General features: G+C 34.9%; 1 protein-coding gene across 1 annotated transcript; it reads right to left on the reverse strand.

Annotated features, from left to right (window-relative positions):
• Window positions 1–1,116: 1,116 nt before the first annotated feature.
• LOC110457507 lies at window positions 1,117–12,393 on the reverse strand. Its single transcript, XM_021508820.1, has 3 exons — window positions 11,752–12,393; window positions 7,707–7,838; window positions 1,117–1,825 (listed from the first exon to the last, which is right to left on the reverse strand). Exons 1-3 carry the CDS (start codon window positions 12,110–12,112, stop codon window positions 1,560–1,562), a joined length of 759 nt encoding a protein of 252 aa, XP_021364495.1. The 5' UTR covers window positions 12,113–12,393; the 3' UTR covers window positions 1,117–1,559.
• Window positions 12,394–15,126: the final 2,733 nt, after the last annotated feature.

Genomic DNA, 15,126 nt, shown 5'->3' on the forward strand with positions numbered 1-15,126 from the left:
TCGAATTTATTATTCTTTGAAACCTGTGTAAATGTTATTTGGATATACCCATCAATCAAAAGAATAGTTTATGCTTACACTAATACATTTTTGATGGGAATCTTGTAGTTATTTCTATAATTACTATCATACATACACCAAGTTCCTTAGCTTAAATGTGACGTTGCATGTTCATAACCACTATCAAACTACTCCGAAACATTAATTCTGTTATGGGACGCCCCCTCCAGGAAGTGACCGTTGCCATATTTGTGTATCTACAATCGAGTCACCAAAGCCCTGACCTGCGGGTATATAGACAGACTCAAACATGATTTAATTCAAGTTACTGAAACTTGTTTTATAATTGTTATCAAATAAATAAGTTAATATCGGGTGTCTTTTTAACCTGTCGACATATGAACATTGGTAATTCATCAGTTCACAGAGTGACATATTAAGATGTACTTATAAAATATACATATAATAAGAATCAATCTTAATTGGCATTATAACAACCCTTAAGTTGGTGACGGTGGTCAAGTGGTTAAGACTTCTGACCTTTTACGATCACTAGCCCTCCGCCACTGGGTCGCGGGTTCGAGGCCTTCGTGGGACAGTTGCCAGGTACTGGTCACAGGTCGCTGGTTTATCTCCGGGTACTCCGGTCTTCCTTCACCACCAACACAAAGCACACCCATAAATGTAAATAGGACCTAAAGCACAAACAAACCAAACCACAACTAAATTATAGATTGATGTACCACGGATTGGGATGACATTTCTGACATGGTTTTAGTTTTACTATTGATCGTGAACATGAAGTCATATATGGAGACTCGCGTCATATAATTTAATCAAAATCTCAATCAGATATCTGTAAGTTGTTATTTAAACTATAATCTGCTATCACTATTACGTTCTTGAACAAAAATTAACGTTTTTCTCACTCCGAGAAACCTGTGTAAAACATGTAAAACATGTAATACATTGCAATCGGTAGCTGTTGTTGAAACATTTTTTTATTTATTTTTTATTCTGAAACTGATTTATTTGAAAATATGCAATAAAGAGAGTTGAGCGAGAGATAAAACATTTCAAATAAGTTCAGGATACATCCTTCGGCTAATGCCGCCTCACATATCTTAATGAAGAAAGAGAACGTAGTAACACAAAAGACATCACAAAATTTTCAGGCACTTATCATGGACCAAATATACAATTAACTGTGTAGACAATCTCCAAACAGGAGAGTAGTACGTAAATAGACTGGCGAGATTGACCGTTCCTCATCCAGAGAAAAACCTTCTTTGTTGTAAAAGGCGATGATGAGATAAACCGTCTGTCCTGAGAAAATTTCCCCTTGCAATAACAGGACAATAAATTGTAAGAGAGGCCGTTTGCCAACAGAAAATATCACTTATGGTTACAAGAATGATGAAAAACATCAGCCCGTCCAGAAACATTCTTTGTAGCTACATGTATGGTAAGATGGACTGTCCGTTCGGCGAGAATAACCATTGCAGTAACAAGAATGACCAGTGCAATTTCTAGGAATTACAAGCCTGATCATCAATCATTCAAAGACAATCACGCTGGTAGTGGGCGTATCCAGTGTCAAGTTTGTCCTCATACCAATCAGTTGGTTTGTCGAATTTGGTGACACTCTGGGGGAAGCATTTGCTGTTCTTCCAACCGTAATCGAACGTGACGCACGTGTACCGCGTAGCCGACACACATGACTGAGTACAAGATTCAAATGTTACATTAAGAATGGTCTCCTCGTCATTTTCATAGATACCGTTACCAAGCACTTCGGTGAAATCATTCCCGTATGTGGTGCAGTCTGAAAGATAAAATTAATAAATTAACATGTTATTTTGTCACTTTTTCGAAATAGGATTCAAGGCTTTACATTTGTGTCAACTATATAATTTCAAAAGTTCACATATATATTGCTACTTCGGAAGCAAATGATCACAATTTCCATGTGGAGGTTACAATGTGTCAATAATTACAACTGATAAGATTACATTTCTAGTTTTCACTAGAAGATCTAACTATGGTAGCATTGACCACATTCTGTTGTGATCTATTTCAAACGTCAATAACTAACTGAGGAATTAATTTTGTTCTGTAATTTTTCCCAGAATGTCCCTGCGTTCCCACGATACTATCAATCTGAAATATATTTCCGGTGACTTTCTGATGCTTTATGCTTTCGAGTTTGATTACTAGTGACAAGCTGTGTGAAATACATGTCACAGGAGGACGAAGCATCTGTATGGTGCAGTGCAATTTATTTTCTGCATACTGTATCTATTATCAAATCTTAAAGGCGTAATCACCTGTGTGTGTATATATGTGTGTGTTATCATCTTTGAACCAAGAGGCCATGCATAAAATTGGCCGAAACATGAAATATGAAGTTTCATATGAGTTCTTGATATTATTATTTTTTTTATTTGTATGTAAATATTTTTCTTGATTTATTTATTCATTTCAATAATTAATTAATTTATATGTATTTATTTATTTGTGTTGCTTTTGTTCCCGTTTTTGTCTTTCCGCATAGACGTTAAATTTTGGCTGTAGCTATTGTTAATGCCTTTCTGTTATAATTGACAGTTTATAAGATCGTCATTTAAAAATATCTCTGAATACATCAATATATAGAACGGTTATGGTGCTGTGGACATACTAATATTTACATATGGATAATCTAATAATGCTGCTCGTTTTACATATGTCTTCTATCTTGATCTTTGTTATTCATTATCTTGATACTATTCTCTATTAATACAGTGAAAGTTTTCTCCCTTACTTTTTCGCAAGTGCATTTCGTCATGAAAACAAAACAGATTCGAATTCAACATGTCTTTGTGATGTAGAGAGAGGCGTTACCTAGCGCTAAACTTCAAACATCCTACATTAACCGGGGTTAAGACGTCGCTGTATGCCTAGCACAGGAATGGTGGATTATTTTTGTCTTCAAACTTTTCAACCTTTAAAATAGCATGTCTGTCATGGAATGGTGAAGCCAATTATTTTATAAATACAATATCATTAAAAAGAAATACAATTATATTTTTTTTGTTATTTTCAAAGAATTTTCATCCATGCGTCCTCTCTGTGCTGAATGCAGCAATAAAACTTGTGATTTCTGTCCTGGCGACTTTTCAGGACGATGATTAGTCACTGCCTATTTTCCTCATTTTTTTAAATTGAATTCTAATTGGAACGCAAAAACACAAAAATCATACACAATGCACGCTAATAAGACGAATGTGGCCTCTTAAAAGGAGTCGATATCATCTGATAGCGTTTAAATGAAAATCAATTACCGACTAATTGTAACGAAAAATGCCAGACGTTGTTGTATGGTTTTTACATCTTAACAATATATGAAAATGATGCAACACTATCCAAACATGCCTAAAACGTAATTTTGAATATATTTTTTGCATAATTGAGTATTCAGGACACCAGACATAACAGATCAATTTTAATACATCTGAGCATCCATTATATCACTTTAAGCAATATGAATCATAATTCAGTTTTTCTACAGTTGTGGGATCGCACAACGTTACACGATGTGCAGTGTGCGCACGATGTGTCCACGGTGTGTGAACGATGTGTGCACGAAGAGCGAACGATAAAAAATCGGACGGTCATTCCTTGCGCACATTTGTGCGGACGATCGACGAACGTTGGGCGATAACAATCGTGGTTGGTGTAAATTAAGGAATGGCTTGAAAATATATACGGTTTCGTTTAAAATAAGAATTTTTAGTATGTTTCTATACTCTAACTACATCCTTTAGCTTATCTTTCTGTCTATACTTTCTTAAATTTAGACATGGTGTTTTGTGGGGTTTTTAAACGACCTTAAGCGACACGTGTAAATTTACAACACAGTCTCGGCTACACAGGTAAACATTGCCACTTTGTACCTATACCGTAGTTTATCCCGCCCTGGGCACTTACGTAACTCGCAAAGGTGTGAAAACCAGATGAAGGAAGCTATGGACCAAAACGAATGCAAATAACAAATATTAAACGTCCAGTTGAGTTTTCATAACGGTCATACGGTATCATATATCAGCTCTATGTGTCAAGTACAGGCCAGGTAAAACTCCGGTCACTCATCAAATTGTTATTTAGCTGTTCTTTTACCGAGGAGCCAAACCCATTCTTGACAGTCTGACGGTCACTGTATACTGTATTACACGCATTGTTAACTTGTACATACTCTTAATTATAGCAGAGACGTATACGTCTCTGATTATAGTGATGAGAAATTACAGTGCATTATTGCATACGAGCATTCCGTATTTTTTCCATTCCGTAATATTGATCGACAAAGTGTACCATATCGCACAGATGTGCGGAGAGAAGCGGACAACGGGGCGAACGATTGTTAAATCGCACAGTTGTGCGCACCATGTGTGGACGATGTGCGGACGGTGTGTGAACGATATATGCACGGTGTGCGCACGGTATTTTTGGTGCGTTGTGCGTTCCCACAACTGTATATTGTGATCCAGTATATCAAGTTTTCATGATTTTTAAGTACAGTGAAATCGTGGGACCCTCTTTGCGTGCCCAAAAACTTTCGTGGGAACATAATTTCTTGGGTTACTAGTTCCCACGAAATCAAAAATCAATATCATTAGGAATATGAAACATTCTGTGAACGATTGTCAGCCGTGTTCGAAACGTAAGCATACAGAAAACGATATTACCTTAGACCATGTTTAGCAATTGATCTTCTCTGTTGACGTTGAAAATGCATAATAATGATAATAAAAATAATAATATACAGCATTTGATATAGCGCCCTATCTAGCTACCATAAGCCACTCTAAAGCGCTTTACATTACATAGATATACAATTCATACAATGAGCATATATATTAATCAACACAATGATTGAGGAATTCGCAGGAGCTGCTTTATCAGCACTAACTACTAGTCCTATGCCACCTGGCTAATATCTTTCTATGTGTGAATGTCTGTGTGTGCGCTGGAGATGTAATGTGTTCTGTTTGTAGTAGGACCGTGCTTCCAACGGCATCATTTATAGTGCCACCTCAATTGAATGCTACAGCACAGATACCGCAACATCCACTCCAGACTAGTTTATACTCCACCTGGGTTGTTGGAGTTGTGTAAGTATACATGCATTATGTTTGTATAAATGGAAGTTTATGTTGATGAAAAAATCCTTATAATTTATAACTGTCCTATTTTACTGTTTTAATGATACATTCAGCTGGCGATTTACCATTCATACGAACAGAGACATATGGTTATATATTATATATGTCTCTGATACGGAGAATATGTTCATGTCAAACCAGTAATTACTTCGTGAACCTATACAATCGTTGATGAAGAGTACCAACGAAATCCACGAAATTAAAACCCTCACACATTAGTGTTTTCACAGTAGTTGTCCGTGTCTTTGACTTGACCCGAAATTTCTAAGCGCTGTTGCAAAATAAATCTATTTATAATCATCCATTATAGTAGATAGATTTGACAGCTGCATTTAAACTTCATTTCAGCATTTAAGTAAACACCAGATACAATTTTGGCTCTATTCCAAGTGTGAATAACATGCTTTCCAGAACCCTACGTCAATGGCTATACATATATTTGCTTTAAGTGATTTAGTTTGATTTAGTAAGTGAACTTGTTTCACAGTACAGAAATGCATTCCATATAAAACATTTCTACACAATTATTGAGATATATCCTGTAATTGCATTCTTTTACTGTCTTTATCGAAACGTTGTGTTTTACTTGAAAAAATATGAAGAACTGAATGGAAGACATGCATTATAGATGGCATTTGATTATGTAGAGTGACTATTGTCATACGCTGTGTATATTAAAAACAACTTCTTTTTCATAGGCAATAGATAAAATGTCACAAAATACATAATAATCTTACTACAAAAGATATATTTGACAGTAAATATAACTGAAGTATTAATCTAAACATACAATCATATTCCTTATTCTCTAATACAAAACCTCATTATACAATATTGATCGTAGTCTTAATTAAGGTTTATAGAATATTATTGGATGTGTGTACTGACAAGAACCCACCTCCGAAACCTGTATCCTGTGGATTTTAAGATCAACAGGAGATTAAAGCGATGTTTATAAAAAGCAAAGATCATATGAAGAGATCACTGGAGCATTGACTATTGAATATGAACGACCCTACTATTGCAATTTATATCGTCCGGACAATGATTCCATCGTTAGGCCTTAATCACATGACTTTACGTTGTTAATTGAATGATGTATTAGCAAATGCCACGTAACTCTTTCTTTTTCCTTATCGAACGTAAATTACATAAACTAAACGCAGTATAAAGGCACAAGGATGTGACCACTCTCAATTATCATCTATCTTGTATTTAATCTTGTATTTATATAGTACCTAGACCATGAAAATATAAATAATGGACCGCTTTATCGGAAAATTAAAACCCCCAGATTTAGCTGGAACCAGTAAATAAAACGTCAACTCCTTTAGGAAGTTGTGGAATTCAATCATATTTACAAGATCATATTATGAATCAAGCATAATTTAATGAATACACACAAAAAGAGATAATATTGACCTTGACTGTACAAAAATAATAGTGGAATTGAAAAGCAAAGTCTACTTATTTCAATATATATAAATATGCAATAAAAGTTTAGATATATAGAGTAGTTATATTATTCAAATATAAACAAGCACGAAAGAGCATAATATGAGTAAAATAATGGTAAAAATAAATACAAAAAGATATGCTGTATTTAAATACTTTACCAGAAATAGCATATATAAAAAGTAAATAGAGTTAGGGGATGAAAAGGTTAGAAACACCAATAGTTGGAGATAGCCCTACATTCCAGTATAGTAAAGTGGCCGACCGTATCAGTACCGAAAATAGTTTAGTGGACAGGCGAGTGAGCATCCTAGCCCAAAGAAAGGGAAAATATACAAGAAGAAATACATGACAGGTTGTCAAAACACGTTAAAAGCAGTGACAAAGACAAACCACATATCAAACACTTCAGTATAGACTGTACACGTAATAATGGCAATATCCCAAGTGCAATTCAGCCTTCGACATTTCGGAAAGAATTCACATTTCAGAAATTCATTTGGAAGTCTCTTCTATGCTTTTAGAAAAGATGCGTTGTTTATTGCCTACAGAATTAACTGTTAACTGTACAAGAAAGCACACTTGGACTGAAGTCACAATTAAATGCTGTCCATGTTCAGTACCCATGAATGAAATCCCTTAGACATATAGGTAATTTACTAAAAATATACAATGTCTCTTAGAACTTGATATTGGTGTACAATTTTGGTGTTGAAATACTTTAGAAATAACAATCTCACACTTTTTGTGTCAATTTTATATAGTGTGCATGTATGTTTTGGTGCAGAGTGCTGTGGGAAAAGTCCTGCGTTGACCTTTATCCCTGACCCGGAAGTTTATATTTGACGTTGGGGACTCATGCATAAATTATCTTAAGAAAAAGGCCAACATGCTATGTTGATATTTTTATATTTTGACTCTCAAGATGTTGTTTTGACCAGGTTAGAGGGAAAGTTGGCTATCAAATAGTGGGATTTTATTTTGAAATTTAATGTTACAATGAAACATATAGTAAAAATAGTTGTGGTCTTAGTCCTATATACTTACATTGGACACATGATCTCGAACTTGGCCAAAAGCTGTATCCGGCGGCGCACCAACAAGCTCCTTTGCGACACTCCGAATCTGTGACGTAACAATCCGAAGACGTAGTACAGACATCGCCTATATAACCTTCACCTTGAACAATAGAAAATAATTGACGTTTAAATGACAAATGCCTTGATTTATAAAACAATTGACAGAGCATCTCATTATAGTTGAGGTTGTTCAAAACATCAAAACAAATCAAATACAATTAGCATATATATTGTATTCCATGAATGACGATTTAAGGTATGCTGATAATCTTTTTAAAATTCATATTGACTTTCTAAAATACTCTACCTTACTTAAATAAATTAAAATCAGTTTTTCGGAGTCTGCACGATTGATAATCATATAAAAAGTAAATTTATTTTACATTATATAACAATTATGAAACAAGTTATATTAACTTATATAAATCACTCTTGTTAGCCCCAATGTTAGCGCTCAGTAGGTCTTAATGTGGGAGGAAACCGAAGTACCCGGAGAAAACCAAGTGGTCGTGCATGTAACCCCATACCTTTTCACGTCCGATCGGTGAATCGAACCCCGGCCGCCTTGGTGAAAGGCCAGTATATACTACAGCATCAACACACACAACTAACTAAGTATAAACTCAAACGCAAAAGACAGCAGGTACCGAGAAGGGACATTTTGAATTCTCATACAAAAATCTCACAGTGTGGTTTATGTTTGTATTAACGATTTGAGTCAGGAATTTGTTTCTGTGTTTTTATGATTTGCTACATTTACATCCATTTTAATAGCCAACATTACATAATTTAATGTGAAGATACTTTAGTTTACACCCAGATCAAAGTCGTGATCCCGTTAACCTTAATGTAACACATTACTAGGGGAGGCGAGTCCTTTTATATTCGTATATTCGTCTTTTTAAATAGAATATACATATCGCAAGTTCACAGTATTAAGAGCATGAATAATTAAAATTAGTTGATAGGGGATAGCTATGGGAATTGAAAAAGCTTTTAAAATTTCAACACCTTAGCTGCAACTAATTCTAGTATGGTCTACACGAAAGGGTGTTTTTTTCTGCGTGTGTGTTTTGGGAGGCTGCGATATGTTCGTGTTTGACACTTTGTGATAGTGCAGAACTGATACCGACTTTATAGTGCTACCTCACTGAAACATACTGCCGAAAACACCCCGCAGGACGCCTCACCCGGTCACATTATACTGACAACGGGCGAACCAGTGGTCACACTCCATCATTAGGTATAGAAGACAGTGTAAATATTATATGTTAATCATCTGATCTAACCATTACCCTCAATGGTTTTTGTGAAAACTAATTTTTGTGCCATTATCCTATAAAATAATCTGTTTTTCTTGGCATCCGACAAAACGATTGAATTTTAGGTTGTAGCCTTTAAAACAAAAGTCAAACAAAAGTTGCCAGAGCCGGACCATCAACCCCTTAGAGCAATTTTGACTCTTTTGCTTCTGGACTATCATCATCGACCCCAACACAACGATACGTTAAATTTGCATCTTGTTTTTGTGTACTGACAGAGTGAACTTTTTTGTACCGACTTTGAGTTCAGATCGTTTCCTCATTTATTTAGGATGTGATGCCTTTTGCGTTTAACAATAACTTTTGATCATATCTTCATGCATTTTTGATCATTTTTTTTTTATATATATTTATGTCTATTTCTGAACTATCGCCTTGTTTCCCGATCAATATTCTCCAGAAATAACAGCAACCAAGGGATTGATATATTTGATAATTAACAGTTATTCGTGTGACAGATTACTTCAATATTTACAGCCATGAAATTCTGTCATACTTATTAAAATCGATTGATATAAAACTATTTGATTTGCACTGAGAAATGATTTCATATCCCCTGAATATGATGTTATTCCTTTGGGGCTATCATACACTATCTTGACCTAAAGAAACTTATTTTAAATACGCTAAACTTCGATTCCTTACATTTAAAAAATATTGAACAATAAAACCCTCAAATTCTCAAGAAAAGTGCGCACTGTCTAAGAATATCCGAACATTGTCAGTTCGCAGCGTTTTTTGGCAAAAACATGTTTGAGCTATTACATTATCATAGATACCATAAAGTTCTAAAGATATTATTATACTAACCATAAATAGTCACAAAAAGTTTTCGGGGGCGATTGGACTTTAGATAAACATGATACGTCTAGCGTAATCTCCTTGATCTAAAGTCATAATTAAAGGAATGTCTTCACAGAAAACAGATGCCCAATGATGTGACTTTTATAGAGTATATCCTGACCAGCATAGTGGTTAAGCTGGACAATAGAAATTTGTATTTGTTTTAATTGCTTAACTGCTTGTTATAGTAGTGTAACTTTTATTAAAAAAGTGAAATGTACCTCCAGATGCCACATTTAACATTTGTGCCAAAACGATATTGTTTATAACAAGTCAGATTAACATTTATATATCAGATTTAATAACGAAATAAACAAGTGCTTGCTATAATCTTCCACTACCTTGAAGACGTGACATAGAAACCTTCAACCCTAGAATTGACTGTTTTGTTGTGAAACTCCAGGCTCAGCTTCAGGGTCAGACAACCAAATAATTGATCCGAGGGTTGATTTGTCTGTTACATCCCCAAGGTTAGAGATCATAATTTGTCTCTCATCCCATTATTTGAGTCACAGCTCCATTGACAGTAGTGTGGCATGTGGCATTTTTAAAGGACCTTTCATGTCGGAAGTTGATTATGGCGTCATATATTTTGTTCCCTGACGTCATTGTGTTGTTTCTTTCAGCGTGCCACTTATCTTATTTTAAGGGCTGACAGAGAAATCATACCCAAAGGTGACAAAGAAAGTTTGAACATTAAAAATGGTAGAAAATTTTGTGAAAGTTGGGAAAAGTATCGTACAGATATACAAATATATCATATGGTGCTGTTATCAGGAAGAAGTCATATCAATCGTATAGGTACTTCTTACTACAACATCTATTGGACAGGTTTTGTAATTATTAAGACGAGGTATTACCCACCGTCTACTTTGTATCATTGTCTACAATAACCACAAGAAATACAAAGGAAAAATCACCTTTTAACTCATTCAACCCTGAAATTTAATAATGAACTATTCCAACCTTTGCGTTGGAAGAGTTCAAATGTGTCTTCAGGGGAGAATGAGTTAAAACATGTACTAAGTCGCCCTAGATAGCCAAACAAAGCAAGCACTTTATTTTATTGCACCATGTTTATATTTCGTCCTTCTAGGACTCATCAATGGTACTTTAGGTGAAAAGATGGACGTCAATATCTAAGATGTTCCGAAACATATGAAGATAAACAGCGAAAAAGGGAAACGTACTTTTGAACCCCTTCATAACGTAATAATTCACAAGTTTGGATACAACGAGTAGTTATGCTTCAACTAATATCAATTTCAATAAATTTCATTGTCAAAAGACAAATAAATGGGGCAGCAGGGATAGCTTATTTAAGCCCCATCCATACATAGTAGCAAACAGTGGTAAAAACATAGCCATAGACATTAGAACACATACACACACATAATTATAAACAAGTTGATATTATCAAATTAACAATCAAAGTTGGGGAAACTTTTTTTATTATAATTGAATCTAATGGTTTCAATTCTAACCTTATATTTTGATACCGAAAAGATAGAGAAAAGAAAAATAATTTGTTGATGGAGCTGCATGTATATACATTTGATGGGATGAAATTACCACATCCAACAGATACATGCCAAAAAGGCTAATATTTCATTGACCGTGTCAGAATATATTTCAGCTATAAGGTAGCGGCCCATGAAAGCCCACCAGCAGAGTCAACGACCTTATGATGTAATACAGAAAGAAAACGCATATTCTAAGCATAAGTAATGTCGATCTAGTGCGCCAAACAAAGCAAGAATTTTCTCTGCACATTTGGCAATTTTTGTAAATTTAGATCTCATTATATTAGAGGTGAACGTTTTATCATGAGGATTAAGGGTTGCCTACCGACTTCACCCACATAATATTTATTGCCGACGGCAGACATGGATCCATCTGTAATTCCCAATGTTATGGAATGTCCAACACATGATAGAGAGTCCCGATTGTAGAAGAAACTCACACAGGCGTCGTCATTTTTACACTGTTCCGCGCATCGGAATGGCGTCCTGACATTGGCTTTTGTCCACAATTGACGAGTAGGAATTGCCATGTTCTGTAGATTATTCCTGAGGGAAGATGTTAACATTGAACATTCTCCTACTGCAGTTACTGAATTCCACAAACCTATAAACATCATTATTACACTTCCAAAGTTTACCAGAAAACAGGTGTTGTTGACTTGTAAGAAATCTTTGATGGTTTTCATGGCAACTATTATTCCAGAAACTCTCCAATATCAGGGTCTGGAATACACTGTTTGGTTCCAGGGGCTATGAAGCAATGCTCAGTTTCAAGGACTGTTGAATACTATCAAGTTTCAATGATATATGACATTATCCTGCATGAAGAATTAAGTGATATTACGTAGTTTCTTAAGCAGAGGAATACTGTCTAGTTTCAGAGATGACGTCACAATGTCCGATTCAGATGCTCCACGACACTGTCCGGTTTAAGATGCTAAAACAATGTCCATCCGGTTTATCTCAAGTGCGATGTCACACTGTGCGTGTTCCAAATACTAGGGGTGTCTATAAGTGAGCATATACCCTTAACAATATGAAATGTGTGAGAAGCGCTAAGCCAATCATGATATACCCAGCAAACACTGTTGTTACCGGGATCAATAAAGGCCTAATCGCTGCTAGGTACATTCAGGTCCTTTCATCTTCTGAACCTCGTTTTTAATTACGTTTCATTTAACTAAAACATATTTTATGTATTTAATAATAATAAAAAAAAAAAAATGTTATATAAGTTTATTATTACATAAAGCTTGAACGCCATTTTCTTTTTTAGTATCATGTTGGTATGAATGCAATTCGGTTACATACATATTTACCACGAGGCCCTTGCGGTCTTCATGGAATATGTATATAACCGATTTGCATTCATACTGACATGAAAATTGAAAAATGTCGTTTAATCCTAATATTTATATTCCAAATTTTCACTTCTTTTGACCTTAATATAGATATTCTCTTCCATATTCGATATTGAAGTGTCTGTGTCGTCACTGCTTATGAGATTACTGAAAACAGCCGAACTGTTTGCTTCTATAGGTTGTCTCATATTATTCGTGGTGGGATAACGCAACTTCTTCTGGTCATGCTAACAGAGCAACTTGCAGTGAACATTTATGAAAATATATGATTATTAAAAATCCATAATTAACAACAAGATTCTTGTAAAGGTGTGAGATTTATATATCATATATTTCAATTATAGATATCTGTGTCTCTTGCGAAATGTTTACTTAATTTACTATGAATATTAAGTGTTAGCTTTAAAATCGTTAAAACAACACCATAGCTTACGCTAACATTTTTACACTTATTTGAAGTGTTCGGTTGATATGGTTTAACAGCTAAGGTCGTTTAAATACATGTGTGTTGTGTATGCATGCATGTGTCTATGTGTGCCGGAGACAGGTTATGTTGTTATATTTATCTCCTTGTAATAGTTTGTAGTTTGTATATTTATATTGCTATCTTACTGAAATACTATGCTGAAGGTACCCGGCACAGTAGCCCGCCCGGTCACATTATCATGGAAACAGGTGAATCGGTTGTTGCCATTACCCTTAATGCTGAACGTTAAGCAGTGAATAACAACTACCATTTTGAGGTATGTCTCAGCCTGGGGACATAACCAATTACCTTCCTCACTTGGGCGAACGCACAACACTAAAGCAATCAAGGCGCTAGGAAATAAAAGGTTGGTAGAGGTAGAGAGAAACATAAATATCCCAAATACTGCAATGTGTGCAGGGGATTTATTTTAGTGACTTTTGTGTCCCCAAGTAGAGGGCACAAACGCAAAACCCCAATTCTGCAGGGGTTCGCTCATCAGTCGCCTCATAGGATACATGCAGTGGGCAACAGCAGGTGTATTCCCTTCGCGACCCCCGACCAGCAGAGGTGTATTTGAGATGAGGAATGACTGACTAACAATAATGACAGCATGGCAGGCATAGGTGTAATAATGATAACTGTCTGCCTTCAGCTAAAAGAAATATTTGCTTTGTATTTACTGAAAAATAAATGTACATGAATTGCCTCGTGATTCTTGCTTTCTTTAAAAAAAAACATTTTATTCACTTGTCTAAACCAGCGTTAATATACAATATATAACATAATCATTGCAGTAGCTTTAATGACTTAATAGCGAAAATGTCAAAACCAAATAGGATCAAATATTGCGACAATTTCCATTTTGATGGTATGAGAAAAACAACTATTGTTTAACTATAGAGTTACACGAAAAATAATTGTAGGTTCTTATTTATGTCGATAACAGGCTTGTTTCACATGTTTGTGCCGTGTTTAAACTCGGAATTTCATCATGCCAGTTATTGATCGGTTAATGGTAATCAGAGGATTATAAATAATTTACATTTTATAGCATTGATGAATTCTGTGATATGAAAACAATTTAAATGTGCATTGTAATTATACATATGAAAATGATACAATCGTTAAGCCGATGACACCAAAGATATGTAAAACAAATAAATCATATGCACTGTACATAGTTGTCGGGGGGTGAATGCAAAACATAGACAATAAAATTCGTGAATGATAGGATGGATGAGAGGATTTGAGAACAAAATCCACTTTTACAGTAAACAGGTTTACATCGTTAGCATTCTGTTAACATCAAATGTGCAATATAGTGACAGACGGACATGTTCTGTTAATTTTAGCCAGATTTGGGGGTTGGTTTAATTTTCACAATAAAAGCAAATGGATTATACTGAAAATGGACTGACCATTTACCAGCTATTGGTACGAGTTATAATATCTCTTTGATGCAAACCCTTTTCAGCTTTCATACAGCTGTTAGTATGTTCCTTGCTTGTACAAGGCAAATGAAATCATAGTTTTATTAGAGGCGCTCAGGGTAATAATGGTACATATAACCAAAATGTATTAAATCGACAGTATACATCCTTTAATCTTGTGCATGGGTTTTTAATTTATAACGAATTTAAAGCATTTTATTGGATAATATAATTGTTTGCATAGCGGTTTCCTGATAGAGTTTTATTTAGCTTGTTTACCTTTTGAGGCAAAGAAGAATAAAAATGTGCATGTTATAATGACATATATACATTTATCACATACTCGGCCTGTGTAATATATTAACATATGTCACTAATATAATATACCCTGGGCGTTTTTCATTGGCTGTGCTAGTCAGAAATCGATTGTGACGTAATAA

The sequence above is a fragment of the Mizuhopecten yessoensis genome, unplaced genomic scaffold, assembly GCF_002113885.1.
Source record: "Mizuhopecten yessoensis strain PY_sf001 unplaced genomic scaffold, ASM211388v2 scaffold9157, whole genome shotgun sequence".
NCBI classification, from domain to species: domain Eukaryota; kingdom Metazoa; phylum Mollusca; class Bivalvia; order Pectinida; family Pectinidae; genus Mizuhopecten; species Mizuhopecten yessoensis.

What these genes read in the sequence shown, in the direction of transcription:
- LOC110457507 (XM_021508820.1), bottom strand. Translation starts at nt 12,112, where the DNA reads ATGAAAACCATCAAAGATTTCTTACAAGTCAACAACACCTGTTTTCTG. An exon ending in ATATTATGTGGGTGAAGTCG is followed by an intron (nt 7,839 to 11,751) that starts GTAGGCAACCCT and finishes CTATTGTTCAAG; the next exon opens with GTGAAGGTTATATAGGCGAT. An exon ending in TTCGAGATCATGTGTCCAAT is followed by an intron (nt 1,826 to 7,706) that starts GTAAGTATATAG and finishes TTTATCTTTCAG; the next exon opens with ACTGCACCACATACGGGAAT.